Consider the following 24,249-nt stretch of genomic DNA (forward strand, 5'->3'; position numbering starts at 1 on the left):
ATGTACACATTCAGGTGATGTTCGGCACACCATACTACCCTCTGTTTTTAATTTAGTCACATTTTCTGCCTGCTTAAATTACTCCAGTTCATAATTGATCGAAACTGCATACTGTTTCACATCCTATTTTTATAAGATAGGTGGTGTACAGTATACTGCTAATATTCCATTCCGTGTCTAGCCTCAGTTAAATCACATTGCATTTTGAGCTGTACAATTAGTGCTGTGACAAAACCTTTTTTCTCCACAGCTGATCAGCACTATGAGCTCTCTTGCTGAGTATTGTCTTCCCTCCATCCTGCGGACACTGTTTGACTGGTATAAAAGACAGAACGGTTTGGAAGACGAGTCCCATGAGTACCGTCCACGTGCAAACACAAAGTCCAAAAAGTGAGTTCCCTTGCCTACATTTAAAGTTACATTTCTAAACTATTTTTATACTCTCTGAAAATATTAACTGAAATGCCATTAGGAGTGTGTGAACTCTCCTCAGACAAAATAATACCCATATAGGGTATTGGTAACTAACTTTTGTACCTTTCATATGTACAAAATAGATGCTTAATTGTTGGAAAGCACCGAAATTTCAGCTACCGGAAAAAATCTCAGCCGAAACAGCTATTTTCGGTTCGGGTCGCAATGATTTTAGAAGGCCGAAATCAGTGACTGAAACAAAGGTTTAATTAGCGCTTCTCCGATGGCACATTTTGACTGTGTTCAGAATCAATCTCATGCACACAACATGGATAAGCTACAGCATTTAAACATGTCAGCTGTGTGGACTCTAGCTCTGGACTGATGATATTATAATACAATAAAATGACTCTAGAGAAGGGCATTTTGCTAAATATATGCACTGTATTACATATTCATTATATTTTTCTTAACCTGTTAGTGATGTCTTCATTATTTAATGTATGTTTGAATAAAAACAAGTTATTACAGTTTATTGTCATTTAAATGTTTTTATTTCACCAACAAACTGGGGTAGAAACAATGTTATTAAAAAGTTGACATAAAAACTGCCTTATGTGCAATTTAAATGTTTGTACAACTCAAGATTTTTAAGTGTTCATTATTAAATCATTTTGATTAATTAATAGATTATTCAATTATTATTTATTATATATTTATCGGCCAAGTGCATCCTGAATTTTCGGTTTCAGCCCAGAATTTTCTTTTTTTGGTGCATCCCTACTTAATTGCCATTGGCAGGTATGGCGAAAAGTGTATTCAGTTTCCACCCTGTCTGTAGTGCAAACTTTAGATAAAACTAGAGCACAAGTGTCTGCTCGTCTCATTTCCACAGGTCTGTGTCAATATAATCTGATTTCATGTCTGTTGCATAAGCGTGTTTATGGTGTTCTGCGCAAGTGTATATTTGTGTGTTTATGCATGTGTGATCTAGTGTGGATGGGAGCTTGTAATTAATGGCTGTCATCAGGAAGCCTTGCCTTCATCTGATGAAATACAATCTGTACTGCAGTGCACTGTGAAGCAGCTCATCCGATATAAGGCCAGTAAATAGCCGAAAGGAATGTGATGATCGGCTGTTTTTAAACTGTTGTGCCAACAAGATTAGCATTGTCTGCTGGTTTTTTAACATTTATTGTGTATTTTAGAAATTAGTCCCATTTTCTTTTCCAGTCCCATTTTAATTTTTTATATTATTATTTTAAATTACATTTATCTCACCTAAATGTATGCTCACTCTATGTATTTGTCATTTAACAGTGGGGTCATTTTGTTGCGCATGATTTTACACAGAACAAGGAAGCTTGATTTCAACCTTGAATTTAATTTACAAAGTAAACAAGAACAAATAAACAAATTACAAGCAGAAGCACTAATAAATACAATAAAATAAAATACAAATGAAATAAAGAGTGCATGCTTTAAGGTTTTTAGGTAGGTCTACCAGTATTCAGGTACAGGAATAGCTACTACAGAAATTAAATAAATCAAATGTTGCATTGTATAAATTAAATCCTTTTGTTGTTTGATTAACATTAATGACACAGACAGTAGCAGGTTTAGGAACAGTTTAAGTGTAATAAGCCGCAAAAAAGCACTCATTTTGATTCTCACGAGCTGTTTAAGAGGCGGCTTTATGCGTGTGCGCTCTGGGCGCTCGCGAGTACTACTGAATGCAACACTGGCCCGATTGGGCAAGTGACAATTCTGTCCCAAAATGTGAGCGAAGGTCTTGTATTGCAGCGTGCAGCTCATTTGTACAGACGATGTGGGGATGTGAATCACATTTTAAAAGAAGACGCAGTAGTGCTGAATCACTCTTGCTTTTTGTGACCGTATGTCTCACAGAAAGTTTTCAAATGACTAATTTGATCAGATAATCTGTGTGGAGTCATTTGCTTATTCAACCAATAAGTTAACTGAATAAATGTTTGCCGGTATTTCCCATCTTATAAGCTCGAAACCTGCAGGAATTATTTTTTTTGCGTAAATCAGATATTTTTTTTTTAGATCAGATTTTTTCCCCACACCAAAATTCAGGCCCTGAGTGGTGAAGGCAAAGCAGACATTTTCTCAGCAATGATATGGGATCTCATGACTGTGGAACCTAATCAAATAACATTATTGGCAGTTAGGTTTGAATACATCAGTGCTTCAGAATCAAATACAGACCATAGAGGATTTCAGAAGCTCTCATGACACAGACCTCAGAAGCATGTTTATATTTTTGACTTACAGTAAGCAAGCAGTGATTATCAAAATGCAATTTCACTCAATTTCTTCTCGTTCCCTGTCTCTTTCAGTGATGAACAGCAGAAAGATTATCTGATGGAAAGAAGAGACTTGGCAATAGATTTCATATTCTCACTTGTGCTTATTGAGGTTTTAAAACAGGTAGGTTATGATTGAATGATCAGTAAACTGACAACCTGCCCTGAAACAAATGCAACAAGAAGCAGAAATATCTCTTTGGAATTTGTATTGTCATAATTTAATTTGGCCATTTCCTTGTTCATGAACACATAATTTATATAAATATATTTATAATTAATCCTTTGCTTTGTAATTAAATATTATTTCATTTAATTTTAGTTTTTTAACCCTTGAATTTTGCTTATTTTAAATAAATAAAACGAATAGATAAATGCATTTATTTTATTTTGTTTTATTATTTCATTTACGTTATACAGTGTTTCTTCCCCTTACTTATCCTGCCGCTTTCTCTCTTTGTAGATCCCTCTCCATCCTCTTCTGGATGGCCTCATTCAGGAAGTCATTAACCTGGCATTCAAACACTTCAAATACAAAGAGGGGTAATGATCCATTTAAGTTATTTCCTCCATCCACCATAAGCCATTATTTTCCTGCATGTGTTTTCATTAGTTAATCTGCCTAATAAGCATCTTATATCATTTAAATTTTCACTAAATCATGCATACTCGCTGTAAATGTAAGTGTGGTTAAGTGTGACTGGATTCTACAGAAGGACAGGAAGAATTATGATATTTCTCTGTCCTGCAGATACCTTGGGCCCAACACGACCAACATGCACATTGTGGCTGATCTGTATGCAGAGGTTGTCGGTGTCGTGGCCCAGTCCAGGTAAATTATGAAGCAGCAAAATCAGCTAATAAGAGCTTATTTAATGTTTCATATTTAGATATGTGGAGTGGGATTTTGGACCAGTGAAACCATCTGATATTAAGGACATTTTTGTTTGGTAATGTGTTGGGTCACCACTTTGAAGTCCAATGTAAAATCTTGATCCTGAATCAAAACCACTTCCATTTGCAATAAAATTCCCACCTAACTTAAACCCTAAATGGATGGCTTCATGATTCCCGTTGAAGCCAGCGACCTGGTTTCGAGCTCAAAATGATGGCCGCATTCTTCTTCCTGCGACAGAGTGTCTACTGTTAGATGAAGCACTAATGGGAGGCCATTACGCTGATAGACGAGACGTCTCGTCATGTTCACAGGGAGCTCCATCAGTGTCGCACAGAGATGGAGTTTCTCCTTATCAGTATGAGAGCTCCAGTCCTGACAGTAATGGCCTCTTTCCATATTTAATAGTGTGAAAAATGTATTTGTGGCAGCACATATAATAAGGAAGTCTTGAAATTCTGGTGTCTACATGTTCTGTTAAAAGTCAAATGAAATGTTAGACATGCATGTGCTTCATCACCCCAGTACAGTACAAGATAAATAGTATAATTCAGTCAAACAGTGTGTACAATGCAAATACTCTAATATTCTTTATTTCTCTCAGTGGGAAAGTAGCCAGTTAGTTTGTAGCTCACCTAAAACAAACATTAAGACTTGCAGAGAGACACAGAGTGAGATCCCTCCTCCAGATGCCTTTCTAAATATAGGTCTGAAGATCTCTTTCTCTGTCAGAACAAACTCACAAACACTCCCTAACACACATGTATACATGAAACATCCAAGTCCTGGAATTTGGTGGCTGAAATGGTGAAATGGATTTAAACTTGGGCTTCCCATCGTTATTTAACTGAATTAATTTGATGATATTCTGATTAATTAATTGAATTAATTGTCGCAAATATCATGCATCCTGAGAAAAGCCCTCAAAGGAGGATAATTTAAAGACAGTCAGGTAAAGCATTAATAGACAACAAGTGAATTTAAAAGTCAGTATATTATTTTTGTTTTTTAGTTGAGTGAATTGTAAATTGAGTTTTTATCAATCTTTTATCAAGTTGGATGCTTTCAGACAGAACACATTTTTGTATACCGTCTTTCAGCTTCAGCATACATTTATTTATTTAGGAGATCATTTTATCCAACACAACTTACAAATGAGGAATATTTTAACCAGTTTATCATAAGGTACAGTACATTATGCAGATATACAGTATAGATATACTGTATATATAAGCCAGTGCAAAATGATGGGATTCAAACCGAAACTCTGCTGTATGTTTTATTATTTTTATAAATAGTAATCCCTCTTTCCCAATCTTCCCAGGTTTCCTGCAGTGAGGAAGAAGTTCATCTCAGAGTTGAAGGAGCTCAGGCAGAAAGAGCAGAGCCCATATGTGCTCCAAAGCACTATCAGCCTCATTATGGGGGTCAAGTTCTTCCGCATTAAGATGTACCCAGTGGAAGATTTCGAAGCGTCTTTCCAGTTTATGCAGGTACACAATGCAACAATTACTTCAATGTTCTACTTTATTTGACAAACAATGTACACAATTATATAAAAAAAAATCTCTCTCTCTCTCTCTCTCTCTCTCTCTCTCTTGGTATTCAAAAAGACTTAAAATACTGTTATATGTTTATAGGAGTGTGCTCAGTATTTCTTGGAGGTGAAAGATAAGGATATTAAACATTCTATGGCTGGACTCTTTGTAGAGATTCTCGTCCCAGTAGCCGCAGTAAGTACAGCCGTCTCTGATAGATCTGCTGCAGTAAGCACTGCCAAACTAAATATTTGAATACTTCAAAATGTTTGTTTTCATTCATTCGCTAAATTGTAATTTGTTTGAGAAAGGCTTACCAAATATGTACATTTGAATAATGTAATAATGTGTCTCTTGTCCAAACTGTAATTCACACTTGATGTGATGTTTCTCTTCAGACGGTGAAGAACGAGGTGAATGTGCCCTGTTTGAGGAATTTTGTGGAAACGCTTTACGACACAACTTTAGACCTGTCATCCAGGAAGAAACACTCTCTGGCAAGTCTTGCCCTCTCTTTTTTCATGCTCGAGAGCAATAGAGGGAGATGCAGCTACAGTAATTGGCTCATAGCTGACATTTTTTCGCTGTCTGTGATGTTTCAAATACTCCATCTCTAAATATCTTTCACGACTTAACATAGCAACTTTTGATTTTAAACACTGGCACACAATAGCTGTGTGATGTGTGTGCATTTTGACACCCTTGTTAAAAATGTCAGTTGATTTGTTTGCCGTATAAATATTTTACAATCCAACTTAAAGAAAACAACTCAAGTGCAAAATTATTGTGACAGGAAAGAGGAAATTGCTTTCTAAAATATTTTTGAGAGCAGTGCTTCTTAAGGTTTGGATCCCAACCCTTAAATACCCATATAATGAGCAATTTTTTTAATAAGTTACATTAAATGAAATTACTAAAAGCAAATGCTCAGGCATTTCCTTAGCAACATTTTTAATGCAACCATAGTTTCTGCAAACTAAAACAGTTGCTGCAATTATTTTATGCTATTAAAACATTAAACACACATCTCCTTTAAGCTGTCTATTTAAGCTGTCTATGAATATTTGTTTAGTTTTATGTTTATGCCATATGCTAATTACTTTTTTGATGAGAGTTTTAACTACATTTACACAGTTTCATTAGTAGTAAAAAATTTAAGAACTGTGGTGTTTTTGATTGGAATTGTGGTTACCAGGGTTTATAATATCATGGAATGTATTTTACCAGTATTTTTTGAGTCTCAAGTAAACACAGAATGTCTTATTGGGTCTTGGGGAAAGAAAGTTTGAATATTTTGTTCTAGAGTGTTTTTCACTGTCTTTGCAAAGTCATTGAATTACATAATTCTTGTTAAGCACATATAATGAAACCATTGACTTGCTCCTTGTCTTTCTTAGGCTCTGTATCCATTGGTAACGTGTCTTCTGTGTGTGAGCCAGAAGCAAATCTTTCTAAACAGATGGCACGTATTCCTCAACAACTGCTTGTCCAACCTGAAAGTGAGTATTTGAGATCTACAAAGCTTGTATGATACAGCTTTTATACATCAGCAAATAACAGCAGATCACATGCAAAAAGGAATGCAGTTTTTGTTGTGCAAGGGGGTTGTGTCAGCATCATGTGATTGCAAGTTCTTTTAACCAGTGGAGCCCATCAGTCAAGTGCACAAATATTTAAAGTGGCAGCAGTTAGAAGCAAATAGCTGTTAAAAATGTGTGAAATGCAGAGGGAGTGCAGCAGATTGCAGGAATGTTTTGTTTGCTTGAAGGAGAGGCCTGTAGGATAGGAGAATCCTTTATCGTTAGCTGTAACATCTCATTGTACATTTTGTGCTCAGCACTTCAGTCTCTGTACCTGTGTGGGGGTGTGAGAGAGGTGGAATGAAAGAATTAATGAAATTAGTCTGGACAACAGAAAAGAGGTGCATAATAACAACAACCATGATGTGCAGAACTGTGAGAATGGTTTAATAAGATCCTGGATCACTCTATCGAGATTTCAGCTTTATCTGATTTTTTGTTATCTCTCAGTCAGTCGTCATGTTGTACTTGCAGAGGTCTGCTGCAGTCTGAGAGCTGCTGACTTGTTATGTAATTAAGGCTTTTGACCTGCAGGAAAAATATCCTGTTTGTTTCAGTGCCCACATTTGGTCAAAAGTCAAAGGAAATTGAACACTAAAGCCAAGAAACACCTGAATAGATAAGAAAGAATAGATCAGGTTTAAAAAAAGAAGGTAAACTTTCAGGGGGAAAAATCATTTGTATGTTTGTCCTGCCAGTAAAAATATCTAAACATCCTTATAATAATATATTTTTATATATTATACTAAAATATTAAAAATAAAATAAATATATTTTAATAAAAATATATATCTTTCTTTTTTCATTTTCTTTTCATCATAAACCTCACTACAATTGATTAGATTTATGCTTATAACAAGAAAAAAGTAACTAAACTTAATTCAAGAGATATTCTCTGAAATTATTATTAGTCTTAACATTTTTGTATATTCTCAAGTAAATTTATATTGGTTTAAAAATGTTTAGATAATTTTTTTATTGGAAAACAAACTGGTGAAAATCGTGGAATTAATGGAAATTATACAGAAGTATAAAAAATGCACTCATTTGGTGATCATAATTTATAAGATGCATCACAGGAACATAACAGGAAATTACAACAAAGTGCTCTTCTTGCAGAACAAAGACCACAAAATGGCCCGGGTGGCACTTGAATCTCTCTATCGACTGCTGTGGGTCTATATGATCCGAATCAAATGTGAAAGCAACACGGCAACACAAAGGTAGCATATTGTAAAACTAATTCATACCAACACGATTTAAGAAATATATTTCTAATATAAGACATATAATGGATTTCATTTTAAATGCATGGCACTGACAGTAATGATAAGGAATAAGAAAATAATAATGTTGATTCTGATTGACATCCATTAATATGACATTTTTATATTTTTATCCATTCCAGCCGCCTCACCTCAATCATATCAACACTGTTCCCTAAGGGTTCACGGAGCGTCGTTCCCAGAGACATGCCCCTCAACATCTTTGTCAAGATAATTCAGTTCATTGCCCAGGTTTGACACTACTCGCACACACACACCTATAGACGTCTGATGCGCATTAAGAAAATATTCCACATCTTTTCCTGTGCCTTTTTGCAGGTCCTGCAATTTTACACTGTTGTCACACAAATGATTATCATTTAACACTGTGTAATGTAATCTTTGTTTCTTTTCTGGATGTAGGAAAGACTGGATTTTGCTATGAAAGAAATAATATGTGATCTGCTGAGTGTTGGAAAATCAGCTAAAGCTTTCAGTTTAAACCCAGAGGTAATGCTTAAACACACACACGTTTACTTCAAATGTTGTAATGATTTTATCTAAAGCTCATTATTAATACCACCTATTAATAATAATAGAATTATAGATTTATAAATATGGAATTGTGTTTGAACCCATACAAACACATTTAACCCAATAGACCGCCTGAGATGAGATCCTGCTATGAGGAAATGCATATTTTGTTTATTTTCTGATGTATATCTAGAGAATGAACATCGCCCTGAGAGCATTCCTCGTCATAGCCGATAACCTGCAGCAGAAAGATGGTGAACCACCCATGCCAAACACAGGGGCCACTTTACCTTCTGGGAACACACTGAAGAAGAAAAAAACCTACCTCAGCAAAACTCTAACTGAGGAGGAAGCAAAACTGATAGGTCAGGGCACTTAGCTATTACAAACACCTGCCTGTTTGTGTTTGTCGTTGTTGTTCTTTTTTCAGTTTTTCATAGTCTGGGTTGTTTATGCTGTTCCCTGCAGGTATGGCACTGTATTATTCCCAGGTCAGGAAATCCATTGATAACATCCTGAGGCACTTGGATAAGGAGGTGGGCCGCTGCATGATGCTCACCAATGCCCAGATGCTCAACAAGGAGCCCGAAGACATGATCACGTAAACAGTTTTTTCTGACCTGTCACCACCTATTATTTATCTCAGAGTGTAACATGAGTGGGTGAAGGAAACGCTCACAGCCAGACAACTTATGAGTCACGTTCAGCACACACACCCTGTTTAGATAGTCTGACATTCTCTTTTTTCCATTTCCTTGTGTTTCTCTTTACTCTGTCTCTCTCATTGTTTACTTTTTCTTACCTCATCCCTTCTCTCGGGTCAGGGGTGAGAGAAAACCGAAGATTGACTTGTTCCGGACGTGTGTTGCGGCCATTCCACGTATCCTGCCAGATGGCATGTCCAAAATTGAGCTCATCGATCTCTTGGCCAGGTGAGTTTCACCATGTACCCTTTGTATAAACAATACACTGTGCATTAAAAACATAAGAGAAGCTGTAATTGTCATTGATTGTTTTTCTTTCTGCGTTCTGCAGGCTGACGGTCCACATGGATGATGAACTCAGACTCATTGCCCAGAATTCCTTGCAGAGTCTGCTGCTGGACTTCTCCGACTGGCGAGAGGACGTGCTGTTCGGGTACACTAACTTTCTGCTGCGTGAGGTGCAGGACACGCAGCAGGGCCTGCAGGACTCATCCGTTAAACTGCTGCTGCATTTCCTGACACAGTGGAGGCTGGCGATACAGGCGCCTGGAAAACGCTCGGCTGAGGTATCAGCATGAATTTTTCTCTTTAATGGCTATACACACTTAACCAGTGTAAATGGTTTTTGGGGGCTGTGTGCATGATCATGTGTATGTGTGTATATTTGTTGACCTTAGATGGGATCTCAAAGCAGCGGGAGCTCCAGACTGGCGCCCGATCGCAGTCCTCACTCCACGGTGCTGCACGCTGTGGAGGGTCTGGCCCTGCTGTTGCTGTGCTCCTGCCAGACCAGCACTCGCAAACTGGCTGTGTCCGTCCTCCGAGAGATACGCTGCCTGTTTACAGCCATCGGACAAGCCGAGGTGAGACAGGCTGCTGGGTCTCTAGCAGATTATGCCAGAAACACAAACTAAACTAAACAGAATTGCGTAGAACAAGGTAGAGTAAAATAAGATATAATAGAAAAGACAGAATATAATAAATATATATATTATAATATATATAATATAATAGAATCTGAAAGAATAAAAAAAGACAATAGAATTATAAAGAAAAAGATAGCATAGAACAGAAAAGAAAAGACAGAATAGAACAGAAAAAGACAGAATTGTAAAGAAAAGGATAACATTGATTAGAAAAAAGACAGAATAGAATAAAATAAGATATAATAAAAAAAGACAGAATATATTAGAACAGATTCTGGTAGAATAGAAAAAACAAAATAGTAAAGAAAAGAGGAATATAGCATAGAATAGAATAATATAGAATAGAAAAAGACAGAATATAATAAAATAGAATACGATAGAATAGAAGACAATATGATAGAAAAGAGAAAGAGAACATAATAGAAAAGAGTAAGATAGGATAGAAAAAGACACAATAATATAATTTTATATATATATATATATATATATATATATATATATATATATATATATATATATATAATTAGATAGATAAATAAAACAGAATAGAATAAAAAACACAATTAGAACAAATAAAATAGAATAGAAAGAGACAGAAGAGAAAATTATAGAATACAACCGAGTACAATAACTTGGAAAAAGAAAAATGAAGAATAGAATAGAAAAGAAAAGAGAAGAGAAGACAGAAGAGTTTCTCTTTTGCCATTATTGTTGTTGGAGAAATTAGTTTTATACTTGGAAATAATTTAAAACACAGATAATAACCTAACATTAGGTTGAACTAAAACTTATTGACTGAATTTGATGTCATGTGACCAGTTGAATTAATCATAAACATGCATTCACATGCAGTGGATATCAGATGCAATCCTAATCAGTACTAGACCTGTTAGTGTGTAACCTAAACATTATTCAACACAGGCCTTGTAACTGTCATGTGATTCTGCTCTCAGGATGACGATAAGTCCATGATCGAGGTTATGGACCAACTGGCCCCCAGCGTGCTGGACAGTTTCGTCCATGTGGCTGTCTCTGACTCTGTAAGCATTCCCTATTAACCCTCCGGATGTGTTTCTGTTTGTGTATCCATATGTGTGTGTGTGTCATTCTCAGTACTGACCTCAACTTGCATTAAATTGATTTGTGCCACAAGAGTTTTATAGAATTCAGTTGCCAAATGTCTGTCTTTAAAGTCATAACACTCATGCATGCTTGCTCAAGTTCAGCTATTAAAATCTGTGTTCTGTGTAGGCCACCCTGCCCATGAGTCATCACGTGGACCTGCAGTGGCTGGTAGAGTGGAACGCCCGCCTGGTTAACAGCCACTATGATGTAAAGAGTCCCTCTCACGTGTGGATCTTCGCCCACTCGGTGAAGGATCCCTGGGTGCTCTGCCTCTATAGCTTCCTTAGGCCAGAGCACCTCCCCAAACACTGCCCAACGGCACTCAGCTATGCCTGGCCTTACGCCTTCACTCGCCTACAGCTGCTTATGCCACTTGTTGACCCAAAGTGAGTTTTTCGATCATCTTTACTCTTAAAACGTCCGGTTTATAGTAGTTTTTGTTATTTTAAATTTTTTACGAATACTGGGGTGGAAAACAGACTTTCAAGAATTTCCCTTTCTCTGGTACATATTTGCAGCAGTCCCGTTTACGCCAAAAAGACCAGCACGCCAGGCCCAGCCGATGGCTATGTGACGCTGTGGAGGAATTACCTGATATTGTGCCTCGGTGTTGCCAAACCCAGCATCATGAGTCCGGGTCACCTGAGAGCCTCCACCCCTGAGATTATGGCTACCACACCTGATGGCAGTGTCACGTATGATAACAAGGTGCGTTGTGCCCATAGTAGGACAGTGATGATTTGGAAGATTAAAGAACTGTGATGTCATGAGTTAGTACATGTATGTGTTTCTGATCAGGTGATAGGCACACCATCAGTGGCATGGCTCCTGAAACAGCTGGTTCCCCTCATGAGATCGGAAAGTTTGGAGATCACAGAGTCTCTGGTCCTCGGCTTTGGGCGAACAAATTCCCTTGTGTTCAGGTATTGCTTTTAATAAACATGCCTCTTTCTCACTTAATGAGCTATTTAGCATAATTTTACCCCAAAAAACAGCTGATTTTCAGAGTTTGAATTATTTCCTAAACCAAGGCAGTTTTATAGCAAATTTATCAAAGCATTCTGGCAGCTACACTGGACTTTTGCCACACACACTGAGGGAGCTGTGAAAAATGTGAGGTGTTTGAGAACAGCGCATGAAAAGAGCAAGTAATGTGTGTCCCAAACAAAATAGCAGAGATGACTGTCATTCCATTCTGACGTGTGTCGTTACTTCGAAGAGGACAGATGTCTACGGGTTCTATAGGACTACTAGTGGTTCACTGAAGCTCTTATTGTTAACTAAAACTATTAAAATCGTTTTCTGTAATCGGAAAAAAGCTGAAATAAAATATAAATATTAGATAAAATACGTAAACATAAAATTAGTTGCCTTGGCAACTAACTGAAATAAATCAGTTTAAGTATTTTTTTTTTTTTTTACTAAAACCAAAATAAAATAATTAATAAATAAAGCTAAAAAGAAATACAAAGCATATAAAATACTTAAATAACACTCAGCACAGGTTATTTTATGTCATTTGAAATGTCAACCCCTAGATGTATGGATTTTAATTTTGACATTTTTTGTCAGATATGAATTCATCGCAACATTATTACAGTTATTGCAGGAAAAAGCCTTATTTACTTCAAGATTTTGAGCCAAAAGCATGTTTGTGGAAATATTTATGTTGCTTTCATTCTGCGGGTGTCTCATGACTGTTTCTCATGTGTGTTTGATTAGGGAGCTGGTGGAAGAACTCCATCCTCTAATGAAAGAAGCTCTGGAGAGGAGGCCTGAGGTGAGAGCTCTGGCCAAATCCAGCTGAATTTGGAAACCCCCATAGATAACATTATGTGTATTGTTGTGTCTATAGTGCAGTGGCAGTGCTCATGCACAGTAGTATTTACATTTTTAGATTTAAATGGTCTCTGTGTCCTTCTGTATTTCTGTCTCTGTAGAATAAGAAGCGGAGAGAGCGGAGAGATCTGCTCCGGCTGCAGCTGCTGCGTATCTTTGAGCTTCTTGCTGACTCAGGGGTCATCAGTGACAGGTGAACTTGTCCTCTGATCCCACTGACTGGTTTTGTGGACTTGTGAAGTCAAATCCAGGGTTTAACTTTTTTAACTGATCTTCTGAACTGAAGTGAATCTTTGACCTCTGTTGAATTAGGAAAGAGAAAGTCTTGTAAAAATCCCTTATGCGCCTGTTTTACTCTCTTCTTCTCTGCAGTACTAATGGGGCGTTGGAGCGAGATTCCCTGGCTCTAGGAGCCCTTTTCCTGGAGTATGTTGATCTGACCCGGATGCTCTTAGAAGCAGAGAATGACAAAGAGCTGGACATTTTGAAAGACATGAGAGCTCATTTCAGTGGAATGGTGGCCAACCTCATCCAGTGTGTTCCAGGTAAGACTGTACATTAAAAACATAGACCAAATACTTTGAATATTACTAATTTATTGTTTTAGTTAGAACCATCTTCTCCATTAGCATCTCAGTGATCATTCCCAATGTATAATGAATTCTCAGAATACTCCGAAGTGTACTCCTGAATACCAAATTAGAGCAGGTGAGATATTTTAGCTGGTATAATAGAGCCATTGATACACAGGTCTTGGAGTATAAGGTTATCCAAACATACCGCCCCTTCAAAGGCTCAATAGGCTCCAACACTGAGTGAGTCACTTATTAAAGGCCCAGGATCAGAGCTATGAATAGAACTGTGCAGGCTCTGATTAATACGCGCTGACTGACCAAGAAAACCCTCAGACCAGCAAAGCACAACATCCCCTCTGACACACAAGTAGCCTACGCAAGCCCATCAAAAGCCCTGCGTCACAGCCAGCTCACAAATCAAAAGCTGTTTGTGATGCAGGGCTGTTCAGTGTGTTCACATCCTGTAAAATATGGGATGAATATTAGCATTTTATATAAATAAATATGACAGTCTGTACCTGTTAAAAGGGGAGTTTATTTGACAAGTTATTTACCTTTACAAAGTAAATGGACAAATGTACACAGATGATACTTTAAAGAGCTATTTCCACTTGATCTGACCCTTAATTCATCAATTGTATTATAAATTATAATAGTATTATCATTTAATATTAAAATGTATTCAAATAATTATAATTACTTTTAATTCAATATTCATTGTACACATAAATTATTAAGGAGCACAACTGTTTTCAACATCGATAATACAAAAGAAGTGTTTGAACTAACACATTAGAATGATTTCTAAAGGATCACGTGACACTGAAGACTGGAGTAATGATGCTGAAAATTCATTCAGCCTTGTCATCATAGGAATATATTACATTTTAAAATAAATAAACAGAAAACAGTTATTTTAAATTGTATTACTGTTTTACTGTAGTTTTTCAATAAATGTAGATTTGCCTGTCCAAACACATTTTACACTGTACCATTAATTCTTGTTTGTAAAACAAAACATTAAAGCATGTTAGATCCTCAAATCTCATTTGTGTTTTTCTCTTTAGTCCACAACAGGCGGTTATTGTTCCCCCAGCAGAGCTTGAGACATCACCTCTTCATTCTCTTCAGCCAGTGGGCCGGACCCTTCAGTGTCATGTTCACACCTCTGGACCGCTATAGTGACCGCAACCACCAGATCACACGCTACCAGTATTGCGCTTTGAAGGTAAACCTTGATAAAAAATCTGGTATTGATGTCTCTTAGAGGTTCACCATAAAGGCATTTTAGCAAAAAAACTTTATTTCCTCATATTTGGCATTTATAAATGTCTTGTAATTTAAGAGAACAGATGAAGTTTTGAATTGTTTAGAATTTGACATCACAGTTTCGTGGATGGACGAAATGATACAGTCATGTTAACGCCACTAAATCAAGTGGAAAAATTTGAAATCCAATCTGGAAAGTACCTGTAAGCTGTATACAGAAGTACCAGAAAATTCCCCAAGCTCTCTGTACCCTCTTTGTCCAAACAGGCATGCAGTTGGCAGGTACCCGATGCTCTGATCTTTTTTTTCTTTTTTGTAGAAGGCGTGAAAATCCAATTCTGTGTGTTACAATGGATCAGGGCTTTTAGACAGAAGAAGCTTGTGTATAAAGTCTCTCGTGATGACGATTCATGTTGAAATGGGTCGGAACTGTGGTTTGTCCACATGCTCCAAATCACTGTGTTGATATGGGATTTCCTTTGATGTAATGTTGTGTTTGTGTGTGTACACTGCTTTTCCTCAGGCTATGTCAGCGGTACTGTGTTGTGGCCCTGTGTTCGATAACGTGGGCCTTTCTACAGACGGATACCTCTACAAGTGGCTGGACAATATCTTAGCCTGCCATGATCTCCGGGTATGCATGCACTTCTTTTTTTTTTATTGCTAGAAAGGTGTCGGCTGTAGTCCTTGTCTTAACCTGTTGATGCTGAACAGGCTTCCTGTTTAAAATTTTATAGCTGCTTTTAATACCTGCATCAGGTTTAATACTTATCATTAAAACTAAACCAACAAGCCTGTCAGGATTGGCCGAAGGACATATTTTGTTTTTTATGCTTTTCTTCTTTACTGACTTTAATGGTTCTGGGTTGTCAACCATTAAAATAATAAGTAATCTTATTTGTTTATGCCTGCTATTAAAGTTTAATGGGTTACTTCAATTACTCACCCTCGTCATTCCAAACCCATAAGACTTTCGTTCATCTTCGGAACACAAATTAAGATTTTTTTAATGAAATCTGAGAGATTTCTGTCTCTCCATTGACAACTAATCAACTACCACTTTCAAGCCCCAGAAAGGTAGTAAAGACATCATTAAAGTAATCCATCTGACTCCAGTGATTTAACCTCAATTTTATGAAGCGACATAACATAATTTACAACTTTATTTACTTTTGTAAATTTTTAAACGCACGTTCATAAGAGCACCATGATGCATGCATGTTGTGTTGACACGACAGCAGGAGCAGACTTACGCACTGTCAACACAATACCGTCCAACACGTATGTGCTCGCACATTCACGAGAGCACAACGAAGCATGCATGTTGTTTTGACGCGAGAGCAGACGTTGCATGAACACGCACGTTGGAGATTAATATATTTTGTAAATAAAGTCGGAAATTATGTTTTGTCTTTTTTGTGCAAACAAAGCACTCGCGTCACTTAAACCACTGGAGTTACATGGATCACTTTAATGTCTTTACCACCTTTCTGTGGCTTGAAATTGGTAGTTGCGTAGACTGTCAATGGAGAGACAGAAAGCTCTCTGGTTTCATTAAAAAGATCCTCATTTGTGTTCCGAAGATGAACGGAAGTCTTATTGGTTTGGAACGACATTAGGGTGAGTAATTAATGACAGAATAAAATTTTTTGAGTGAAATAACCCTTTAATGACTAGTAGGATGGGAAAACTTTCATTCGGATTTGATTATGGGAAAAACACACATTTAAACACTCATGTTTATATCACTTACCTGGACTGCAGGTGCATCGGCTTGGCTGTGAGGTTGTTATCTTACTCCTGGAACTAAACCCAGATCAGGTGAATCTGTTTAACTGGGCTGTGGATCGCTGCTTCACTGGATCATACCAGCTCGCTTCCGGATGCTTCAAAGCTATTGCTACTGTGTGTGGTAGCAGGTAATCAGAACCTTCATCACTGCCATGGTTACCCTTCATGATATTTCAAGATTTTGATGTCACTTTACTTTTTCTTACTTTTCAGGAATTATCCATGTGATATTGTGACCCTTTTGAATCTGGTGCTGTTTAAGTCATCTGACACAAGCAGAGAGATTTACGAGATATCCATGCAGCTTATGCAGGTACCTAACCTTTTTTTGTCTTTTTTGTGCTGGCTCATTCAAGCCAGTAGCTCAGATTTTTACTTGTCTTTCCTATATTTTCAGTGGCTGAAAGATTTATTTTTTGTTCCATATGTTATAAGTTTAATATAAGTTTTTATTCCAAAAATAAATAAATTACTAGCTCCATGGAAGCTGTTAATTCATAATAACAATTTTTGTGGGAAACAATGACATACAGTGGAATTTTATATTATTTTCTATTTTCTTTGTCGCTCAGGTTCTGGAGTCCAAGTTGTCTGTTTACTCAAAGAGGATTGTGGGGCAGAAAACAGGAAATATCCTGTATGGCACACATGGTCCTTTACCACCGCTATACAGCGTCTCTCTCTTCCAGCTCTCAAACCAGCTGGCCTGCATGTATCCTGAACTCACCCTGCCTCTCTTCTCAGGTAAGGTGTGCGTGTCTGTGTGTGTCACACACTTTCTCATGCTTTACAAGGAATACCTCTTAGCCACATGTTTGGATGTGTCACCAAAGTGTTGCCCTACTAAAGGCAAATAAACACCTACGTGTAAAAGAATGGGCCTGGTCAGGTGTGCTCTGTTATTGTACTGCAGCTCAACTTTTGAACTTGAACGCTAAATCTGCCTGCTTTTTTCCCCCTCCACAATTATTTCTCACATGCAGAGGTCAGCCAAAGGTTCCCCACCACTCACCCTAATGGCAGACAGATCATGCTGACCTATCTGTTGCCCTGGCTGAACAACATAGAGCTGGTGGACACAGGACTGCTCCCCCCCACCTCCAGCCCAAGTACCCCGGAGGAAGAGGCCCGTGAGCAGGCCGACAACCTGGGAATCACCCACAGGCTCAAGGGCAACGGCTGGGGCTCTCTGCAGGCCACCTCACTGGTCCTAAACAACCTCATGTTCATGACAGCAAAGGTAAGAGGCGCTGCGGCTATTGCTTAAATACCAGTTGTGGCGATGGCTCGACCCAATACGAAAGAAAAGTCACAAATTAGATCTCTTTAATATCTCAGTTGTTTGTCCTAGACTGCAAAGAGTTGATTATTCATTATGCAAGAATTGTTGTCTTACATAACATTAGGGGAAAATACAATGCTGTAAAAGTGTACAGAATTGCCCCTTTAAAGGTTCTACAGTCAACTAAGATGTTACTGTTGTTGGGTTTTTTTATCAGTATGGAGATGAAGTTCCAGGTCCTGAAATGGAGAACGCCTGGAATGCTATTGTGTCCAATGACAAGTGGAGTAACAACTTGAGAATAACGCTGCAGTTCCTCATAAGCTTGTGTGGAGTCAGCAGCGACACCACACTGCTGCCATATGTAAGGAAAACACACATACAGACACTCTTAACCCACATGGTAATTTTATTAGATCTATATAATGGACTAAATTTGTCTCTTAACTGTTTTTAGATTAAGAAAGTGGTGATATTTCTGTGTCGGAATAACACCATTCAGACCATGGAGGAGCTGCTCTTTGAGCTTCAGCAGACAGACCCGGTAAACCCAGTGGTTCTACACTGTGACAACCCACCGTTCTACCGCTTTGCTGCCAGCAACAAGACTTCGGTTGTGGCCTCAGGTGAGGCACATATGATCCCCCACTTGGAAATGCCTAGATGTCTGCCAGTAGTACTGATTTTGGTTACACTTTATTTTAAGGTGACATAGTTACATTAATATTGCTCAGTAGTTAATTGAGTAAGTACAATTAACTTAATGTGCTTACTGTAGAGTTACTGTTAGGTTTGGTTTAGGGTTAGTTACTTGTAATTGCATTAATTTATTGTTATTTCTATAGTAAGTTAATGTAGTAATGTATATGTCACCTTAAAATAAAGTGTTACCCTGGTTTTTACTTGGTCTGGTGACATTTTTAATTTTAATTTTTAAATATTTACATTTCTAAGATCAACTTTGAAACTAATGAACATGAAATTACTTTTATAATAATGGTCGATAATCTGTAAATTATTGCATGAACTATTCAATTATTAAATAATTCATTCTATAAATTAACAAATAGGTTTGTTTAAACATAAATATAGTACTAGTTGTGACTAGCAGTCGAGCAGTGACAGTTCTTTGGCTTTGTGACATCTTTATTGGCGAACCCTGTGTTGTATCCAATGCTGTGAATCTCATAACCAAACGCATGGTTCTGACTTTTTTGTTTTTTTGTTTGTTTGTTTGCAAAGGCACAACGTCTAGCAGTAATACAATAGTGGCCGGGCAAGAAAACTTCCAGGAGACAGATGAGGCAAAGATCACCAGAGAGAATGTAGAGAGGTGCATCTTTCTTTATGCAGCTGAGATAAAAAAAAAAAAAAAAAAAATGTAGCTACTAGGTTGTTAAACAGCCAGTGAATACATGTTATGTCAATATGCATTTTAGGATGCATGTGCATTCTATGTTCCCTAACATGTGATTTGTGCACACATTTACTCAGGTTGAGCAACGCAGCACGGGCTCATAACCGTCTGGAATCACGTTACAGCAACAGCTCAGGAGGTTCTTATGATGAGGAGAAGAGTAAGTTCTTCATCTGACCTGTATTATGAACGTAGTTATGGACGACTTTTTGATTCACAAGCCCTCTGTGCACCTCCAGACTTTATAGGTTACTGCCAGTAATCCCTGAGATTACAAGAACAGAGCAACAGATGGTTCACAGCTGTCAATCCACTCACTGACACATGTAGCTGAGGATACATTTACACTCTTTGTTTTACAGCTGTAAATTTCTAACAGCTGATATCTGTACATGTGACTTACCAGTTAGCACATACTGTATTTACCAAAAATACATGCTTAGTACAGCATTAAGCCTCCGTTTTAAGGAATTCGGTTCTGAAATTTAGGTCACATTGCATCCTTTTGTCTGTATGTATTTTCACTATTTGCGTGTCAGCCAGTTGTGCACATGTACTTGTGATTTGGGTGTGGGAGCCGACAGCTTTTGTCCTCTCTACATACCTGTCATGACAGCTGATGGATGGGTGGCAACATGTCAGCTCTAATGGAGAGAAATGATTATCTGACTGGATGATGTGCTCTAAAACGACTCCTCACACCAAATGGTCATATGAATTGACAGACTGAAATTTCTCTTTAATTTAATAATTAATTAAAATCAATTCATTATTTTTACATAATTTTTTAAATGATAGATTGTCAGTTTATTTAGAATTATTACAATTCTTTAAAATTAATCTAAAGATAAAATAATATTATATTATACTACATGAATGTAGAAATTTGCAGGAGGGATTTTAGAAATGTTTCCTGATTGATTTTGATTATAGAAACTCAGATTCAGTTTATTCAACTACAGATTTAATATTAACTGTATGTGAAACTAAAGACTATCAGATTGACCAATCAGAAACTAATCAAAGCATTCTGTGGTCAAATGTTGTATAGTGGTGCTAAACTGATTTAGATTTGTTTACCTGTTCATGTTAGGGTCCTGATTACTCTGTTTTACGACGATGTCTAGATTTTTTTTTTTTATGCCAATTGTGTGTGTTGGCAGATGACCCTCTGCCTCCATATGCCGCCTGGCTGATCAGTGTATTGGAGAGTAACAGACCTCAGCCTCTCCCCATGCCCGTAAATGGAGGCTGTTGGGCCCCACTCGTGGACTACCTGCCCGAGACCATCACCCCACGGGGACCTCTTCACAGGTACTGCCCAAACTTTTAATCTACTCTTTGCTTCCTTTGCAATTTCATGAAGTCAGACTTATTCGAACAGAAAATTTATGAAAGGTCTTAAATGTTCAAAGTCATTTTGTCCCTTTTGTGTTTGAACTTTTACTACCCTCCTACAAAAATTCCTCACACATACATGACTTGGAAAACATTTACAAAGATGCATGGATTCATACAATAAAGCCATCTTTACAGAGTCTGTTTTGTTCATGTCCAGCGGATGAATTTTATTTACCCAATCCCATAAAACTCACTTGTGTTAGTTTGCTCTGGCATTTTACAGCAGTTACCCTCAGCTCTGTTTTGTTTACAAGAGAGGAACTGTTGTTCCGTTACCATGACAATAGTGATTCTTACTAGCATCCTTATGACGTTCAGTGATTTTTTTCGGGAGGGAGGAATGGGCGGTCAGGCATGCATCAGAGGGTGGTACATCAACGTGTTTTAGATTTTTATAAATCATCTGTCAAGTTAATCAGATATGTGAAGACTCGCGCTGACATCTGAACAGGAAGATGTACATCAAAACTTGGGTGGAGTTATTGAAAATATGAGCAGAATTGCATAGCAGGAATATCTGCTAAAAACTCTCCTTTGTGTATTCTGTCTGGTTATACACAAGCCAAATGAAGAGATCATCTGTCTATACCAGTCTGCAATTTCATGGATCTTAAATTTATTTGGTGATTCATGGTCACAGCTCTCCCTGACCCTGGCCCTTATACCATCTTTATAGATGCAATAGTGACGAGAGGGCATGAAATATTTGACAATATTTGTTCAGAAAGATTGTGAATTGTAAAAGTAATTTGATGAATGCAGTTACTGAATATGTATATCTCTCAGCCGAAAGGTCAATTCACACTGCACCGACAGACGCAGACTGGCGGCAACAGACTCTTTGTTGGGTTTTGTTGGATGAGTGTGTTACCCCTGTTACCCCTCTCCTTTTTGCCGATTGAAAATGCTGAATCAGCGACGGTCGGTCTTGGAATCTGAGAAGTGACGTACTGTAATCTGGTGACTGTCGGCGTTGATCTGTGTCTGTCGGTGCTGTGTGATTTGGTCTTAAAACTGTTCTTGCTGTATTCTGACAGGTGCAACATAGCTGTGATCTTCATGACGGAGATGGTGGTGGACCACAGTGTGAGAGAAGACTGGGCCCTACACCTGCCGCTGCTTCTTCATGCTCTCTTCCTAGGTAAGCACTCTTTTTTTATCTCTTTGTCTCTCTTTCTTTTCAATGTTATTAAAATGTGGGGGAACCCCTTATCCAGTGTTTACTCTTTTCTTAGCTGAAAAAAAAAAACTATGAAGGAGTGTGTGTTTGTGTCTGGGTCTCTCGCTGTGAGAACGCACATCTTTTGTCTGGTCTATATAGTTCCCGCATTCTCCACTTTAATTCACCCCAGCAGGCTGTCTGAATAACCAGCACAACAATGTCAAAAATGTGAAAAATGTCTGTAATGGAAAATGAGGAGGAGAAGGAAAGAAAGAGGGCTGGCGAAATGCCATATACTCATGGCTTATCTCTCTTAGACTCTTTATGTCATCAGCACCTTCAGCCAAACAATGTGTTTCTCTTTATGTCTTTTGACTAGAGGCACTAGTCTGTATGTATGTATGTTGTGTTATCCATGTTATACAACAGTGGGAACACCCTTTGAAAGTCATTTAGTTACTCCTGTCTACTTCACCGGCTTCTGTTCTATTCATCTCAAATCAGTTCAGTTCATTTACCTTTGTATCTCTGTCCTCACAGGTTTGGATCATTACAGGCCGGAGGTGTTTGAGCACAGCAAGAGGTTACTCCTGCATCTCCTCATCGCCCTCTCCTGCAACAACAATTTCCAGGTTATCGCCTCTGTCTTGTTACTAACCAGAGAGATCGGTGACAACAAGACCCTCACTGTTAAATCCAGCTACCAGCCTGAATACCACTACACAGGTACAATCAGTTCTCAACCCAGAGTCCCATGCTTCAAATACAACATGACATAAAAAGACACCACCAACAGAAATAAACATTCACTGACAGTTTCTTCATAACATTGCACAAAACCAATTCCAATTTCTCGCTAGAAGATTTGTTTCAATTCCCATAAGAAAAAAATTTCAGAAAAGATCTCAGACTGTGCTCAGATATCAAGATCTCAAAAGTCTGCCTGAGAACAACAAAGTGGACCCTCAAATTAAACATGATCTATGAAGAACAACCTGTGAAATATTCCTGGGTACAGTCATTGTTTCTTTATCCACAATTCTTTGTTTTAAATACAACAACTGTACAACAACATTTCAGTCCTGCCAACTTGCACAGCAAGATCAATGCACAAAAAACACACATACCTTGCCTTAAACTCTCCTTACCTAATTTTGTCACTTCACCTGCAGCACAGAGCAGTCACTGGTTATGTTTCCATCCAAAGTTGTGAATTTAAATTGGAATATAATGCATAAAACATTTGCGAATAAAGCACTGTTTCCATCCCATGTGCTCAAGAGAACAAAATCAGTTTCCTGATAAACTGGTGATAAATATGACTAAGAAAAATGGAAGTTGATGCAGTAGGAGTAGCCACTATATATAGAAATGTTGTTTGTATAATATATTACTCCTCAGAGCGCGCATCGAGAAATTTATTTCGGCAAATGTGTTTCCATCTTAGTTTTTATGCGCATTTTTAGAATTTATCCACATCTTGTCATTCCCATACAGTGTTTTTTTTTAATGTGAAATCCCAAAATCTGCATAAAAATAGGTAGATGGAAACATAGCTAGTGTGAACTACTGAGCATAAGATTCACCTACATTTACTAAACAGCTTGAATTTACAATGAGGAAGTAGGTTACTATTAAAAAAAACAAAAAAAAACCCCAAGGGTTAGGATTTAACTTTCTTTGGCATAGAATTCAAAGTATTTTTGGCAGCTGTTTGTCTTTCCTACTATAGAAGAGACTGAGATGGAGGTAATTAGGCCAGACTCTATGCCAAGTCCCAATTTGCATAATGACTTGGGGTTTTCTAGCACTTAATCTTTCATCCTGCACATGCACTGCTCTGATGTTTTTGTTTCCTTGTTTAATGATATCTGAATAAACACAATTAAAGCTTTGAATACATCTCACATTTTTTAGATATTTTTTAGATAAGTGTGGTTCATATGCTTATCTTACAGACCTGCAGCAAAGATTACAGGTCTGTAAACCATGATAGGCGAATTAGCTAATACCCAGGGGGCAAAACACCTGTTTTTTAGGAAATCAGACATGGGCTGCTGTAAAAGGTTGTCATATAAAAATGAAATCTATGATGTCTGAGGATCACAACCTGGGTGGACAACCCGGTCAACAAGCTGCTGGAAACTTGTAATTAGGGTCAAAACAATGCTACCTCAAATTCTGCTTTAACTCCCCGGAATC

The 24,249-nt window shown here is 37.7% G+C and overlaps 1 protein-coding gene across 7 annotated transcripts in view; it reads left to right on the forward strand.

Annotated features, from left to right (window-relative positions):
- The window catches only part of fryb (furry homolog b), a 64,654-nt gene that overhangs the window by 26,763 nt on the left and 13,642 nt on the right, over positions 1–24,249 (forward strand). For all 7 annotated transcript variants that reach the window (XM_084103708.1, XM_084103703.1, XM_084103704.1 and 4 more), the window contains exons 4-39: positions 251–390; positions 2,778–2,868; positions 3,208–3,287; positions 3,496–3,576; positions 4,964–5,132; positions 5,280–5,372; positions 5,576–5,674; positions 6,575–6,676; positions 7,877–7,980; positions 8,166–8,274; positions 8,446–8,532; positions 8,750–8,921; positions 9,025–9,157; positions 9,381–9,488; positions 9,592–9,826; positions 9,938–10,123; positions 11,140–11,226; positions 11,438–11,697; positions 11,830–12,019; positions 12,110–12,234; positions 13,034–13,091; positions 13,252–13,343; positions 13,523–13,695; positions 14,793–14,953; positions 15,518–15,628; positions 16,759–16,913; positions 16,999–17,098; positions 17,358–17,529; positions 17,769–18,025; positions 18,285–18,431; positions 18,525–18,693; positions 19,310–19,400; positions 19,562–19,644; positions 20,648–20,798; positions 21,923–22,026; positions 22,588–22,773. In XM_084103708.1, coding sequence (XP_083959834.1) covers positions 251–390; positions 2,778–2,868; positions 3,208–3,287; positions 3,496–3,576; positions 4,964–5,132; positions 5,280–5,372; positions 5,576–5,674; positions 6,575–6,676; positions 7,877–7,980; positions 8,166–8,274; positions 8,446–8,532; positions 8,750–8,921; positions 9,025–9,157; positions 9,381–9,488; positions 9,592–9,826; positions 9,938–10,123; positions 11,140–11,226; positions 11,438–11,697; positions 11,830–12,019; positions 12,110–12,234; positions 13,034–13,091; positions 13,252–13,343; positions 13,523–13,695; positions 14,793–14,953; positions 15,518–15,628; positions 16,759–16,913; positions 16,999–17,098; positions 17,358–17,529; positions 17,769–18,025; positions 18,285–18,431; positions 18,525–18,693; positions 19,310–19,400; positions 19,562–19,644; positions 20,648–20,798; positions 21,923–22,026; positions 22,588–22,773 — 4,861 coding nt within the window. The remainder of the gene's footprint in view (positions 1–250; positions 391–2,777; positions 2,869–3,207; positions 3,288–3,495; positions 3,577–4,963; positions 5,133–5,279; positions 5,373–5,575; positions 5,675–6,574; positions 6,677–7,876; positions 7,981–8,165; positions 8,275–8,445; positions 8,533–8,749; positions 8,922–9,024; positions 9,158–9,380; positions 9,489–9,591; positions 9,827–9,937; positions 10,124–11,139; positions 11,227–11,437; positions 11,698–11,829; positions 12,020–12,109; positions 12,235–13,033; positions 13,092–13,251; positions 13,344–13,522; positions 13,696–14,792; positions 14,954–15,517; positions 15,629–16,758; positions 16,914–16,998; positions 17,099–17,357; positions 17,530–17,768; positions 18,026–18,284; positions 18,432–18,524; positions 18,694–19,309; positions 19,401–19,561; positions 19,645–20,647; positions 20,799–21,922; positions 22,027–22,587; positions 22,774–24,249) is intronic.

The sequence above is a fragment of the Abramis brama genome, assembly GCF_963993115.1.
Source record: "Abramis brama genome assembly, chromosome: 25".
In the NCBI taxonomy this organism is placed as follows: Eukaryota; Metazoa; Chordata; class Actinopteri; order Cypriniformes; family Leuciscidae; genus Abramis; species Abramis brama.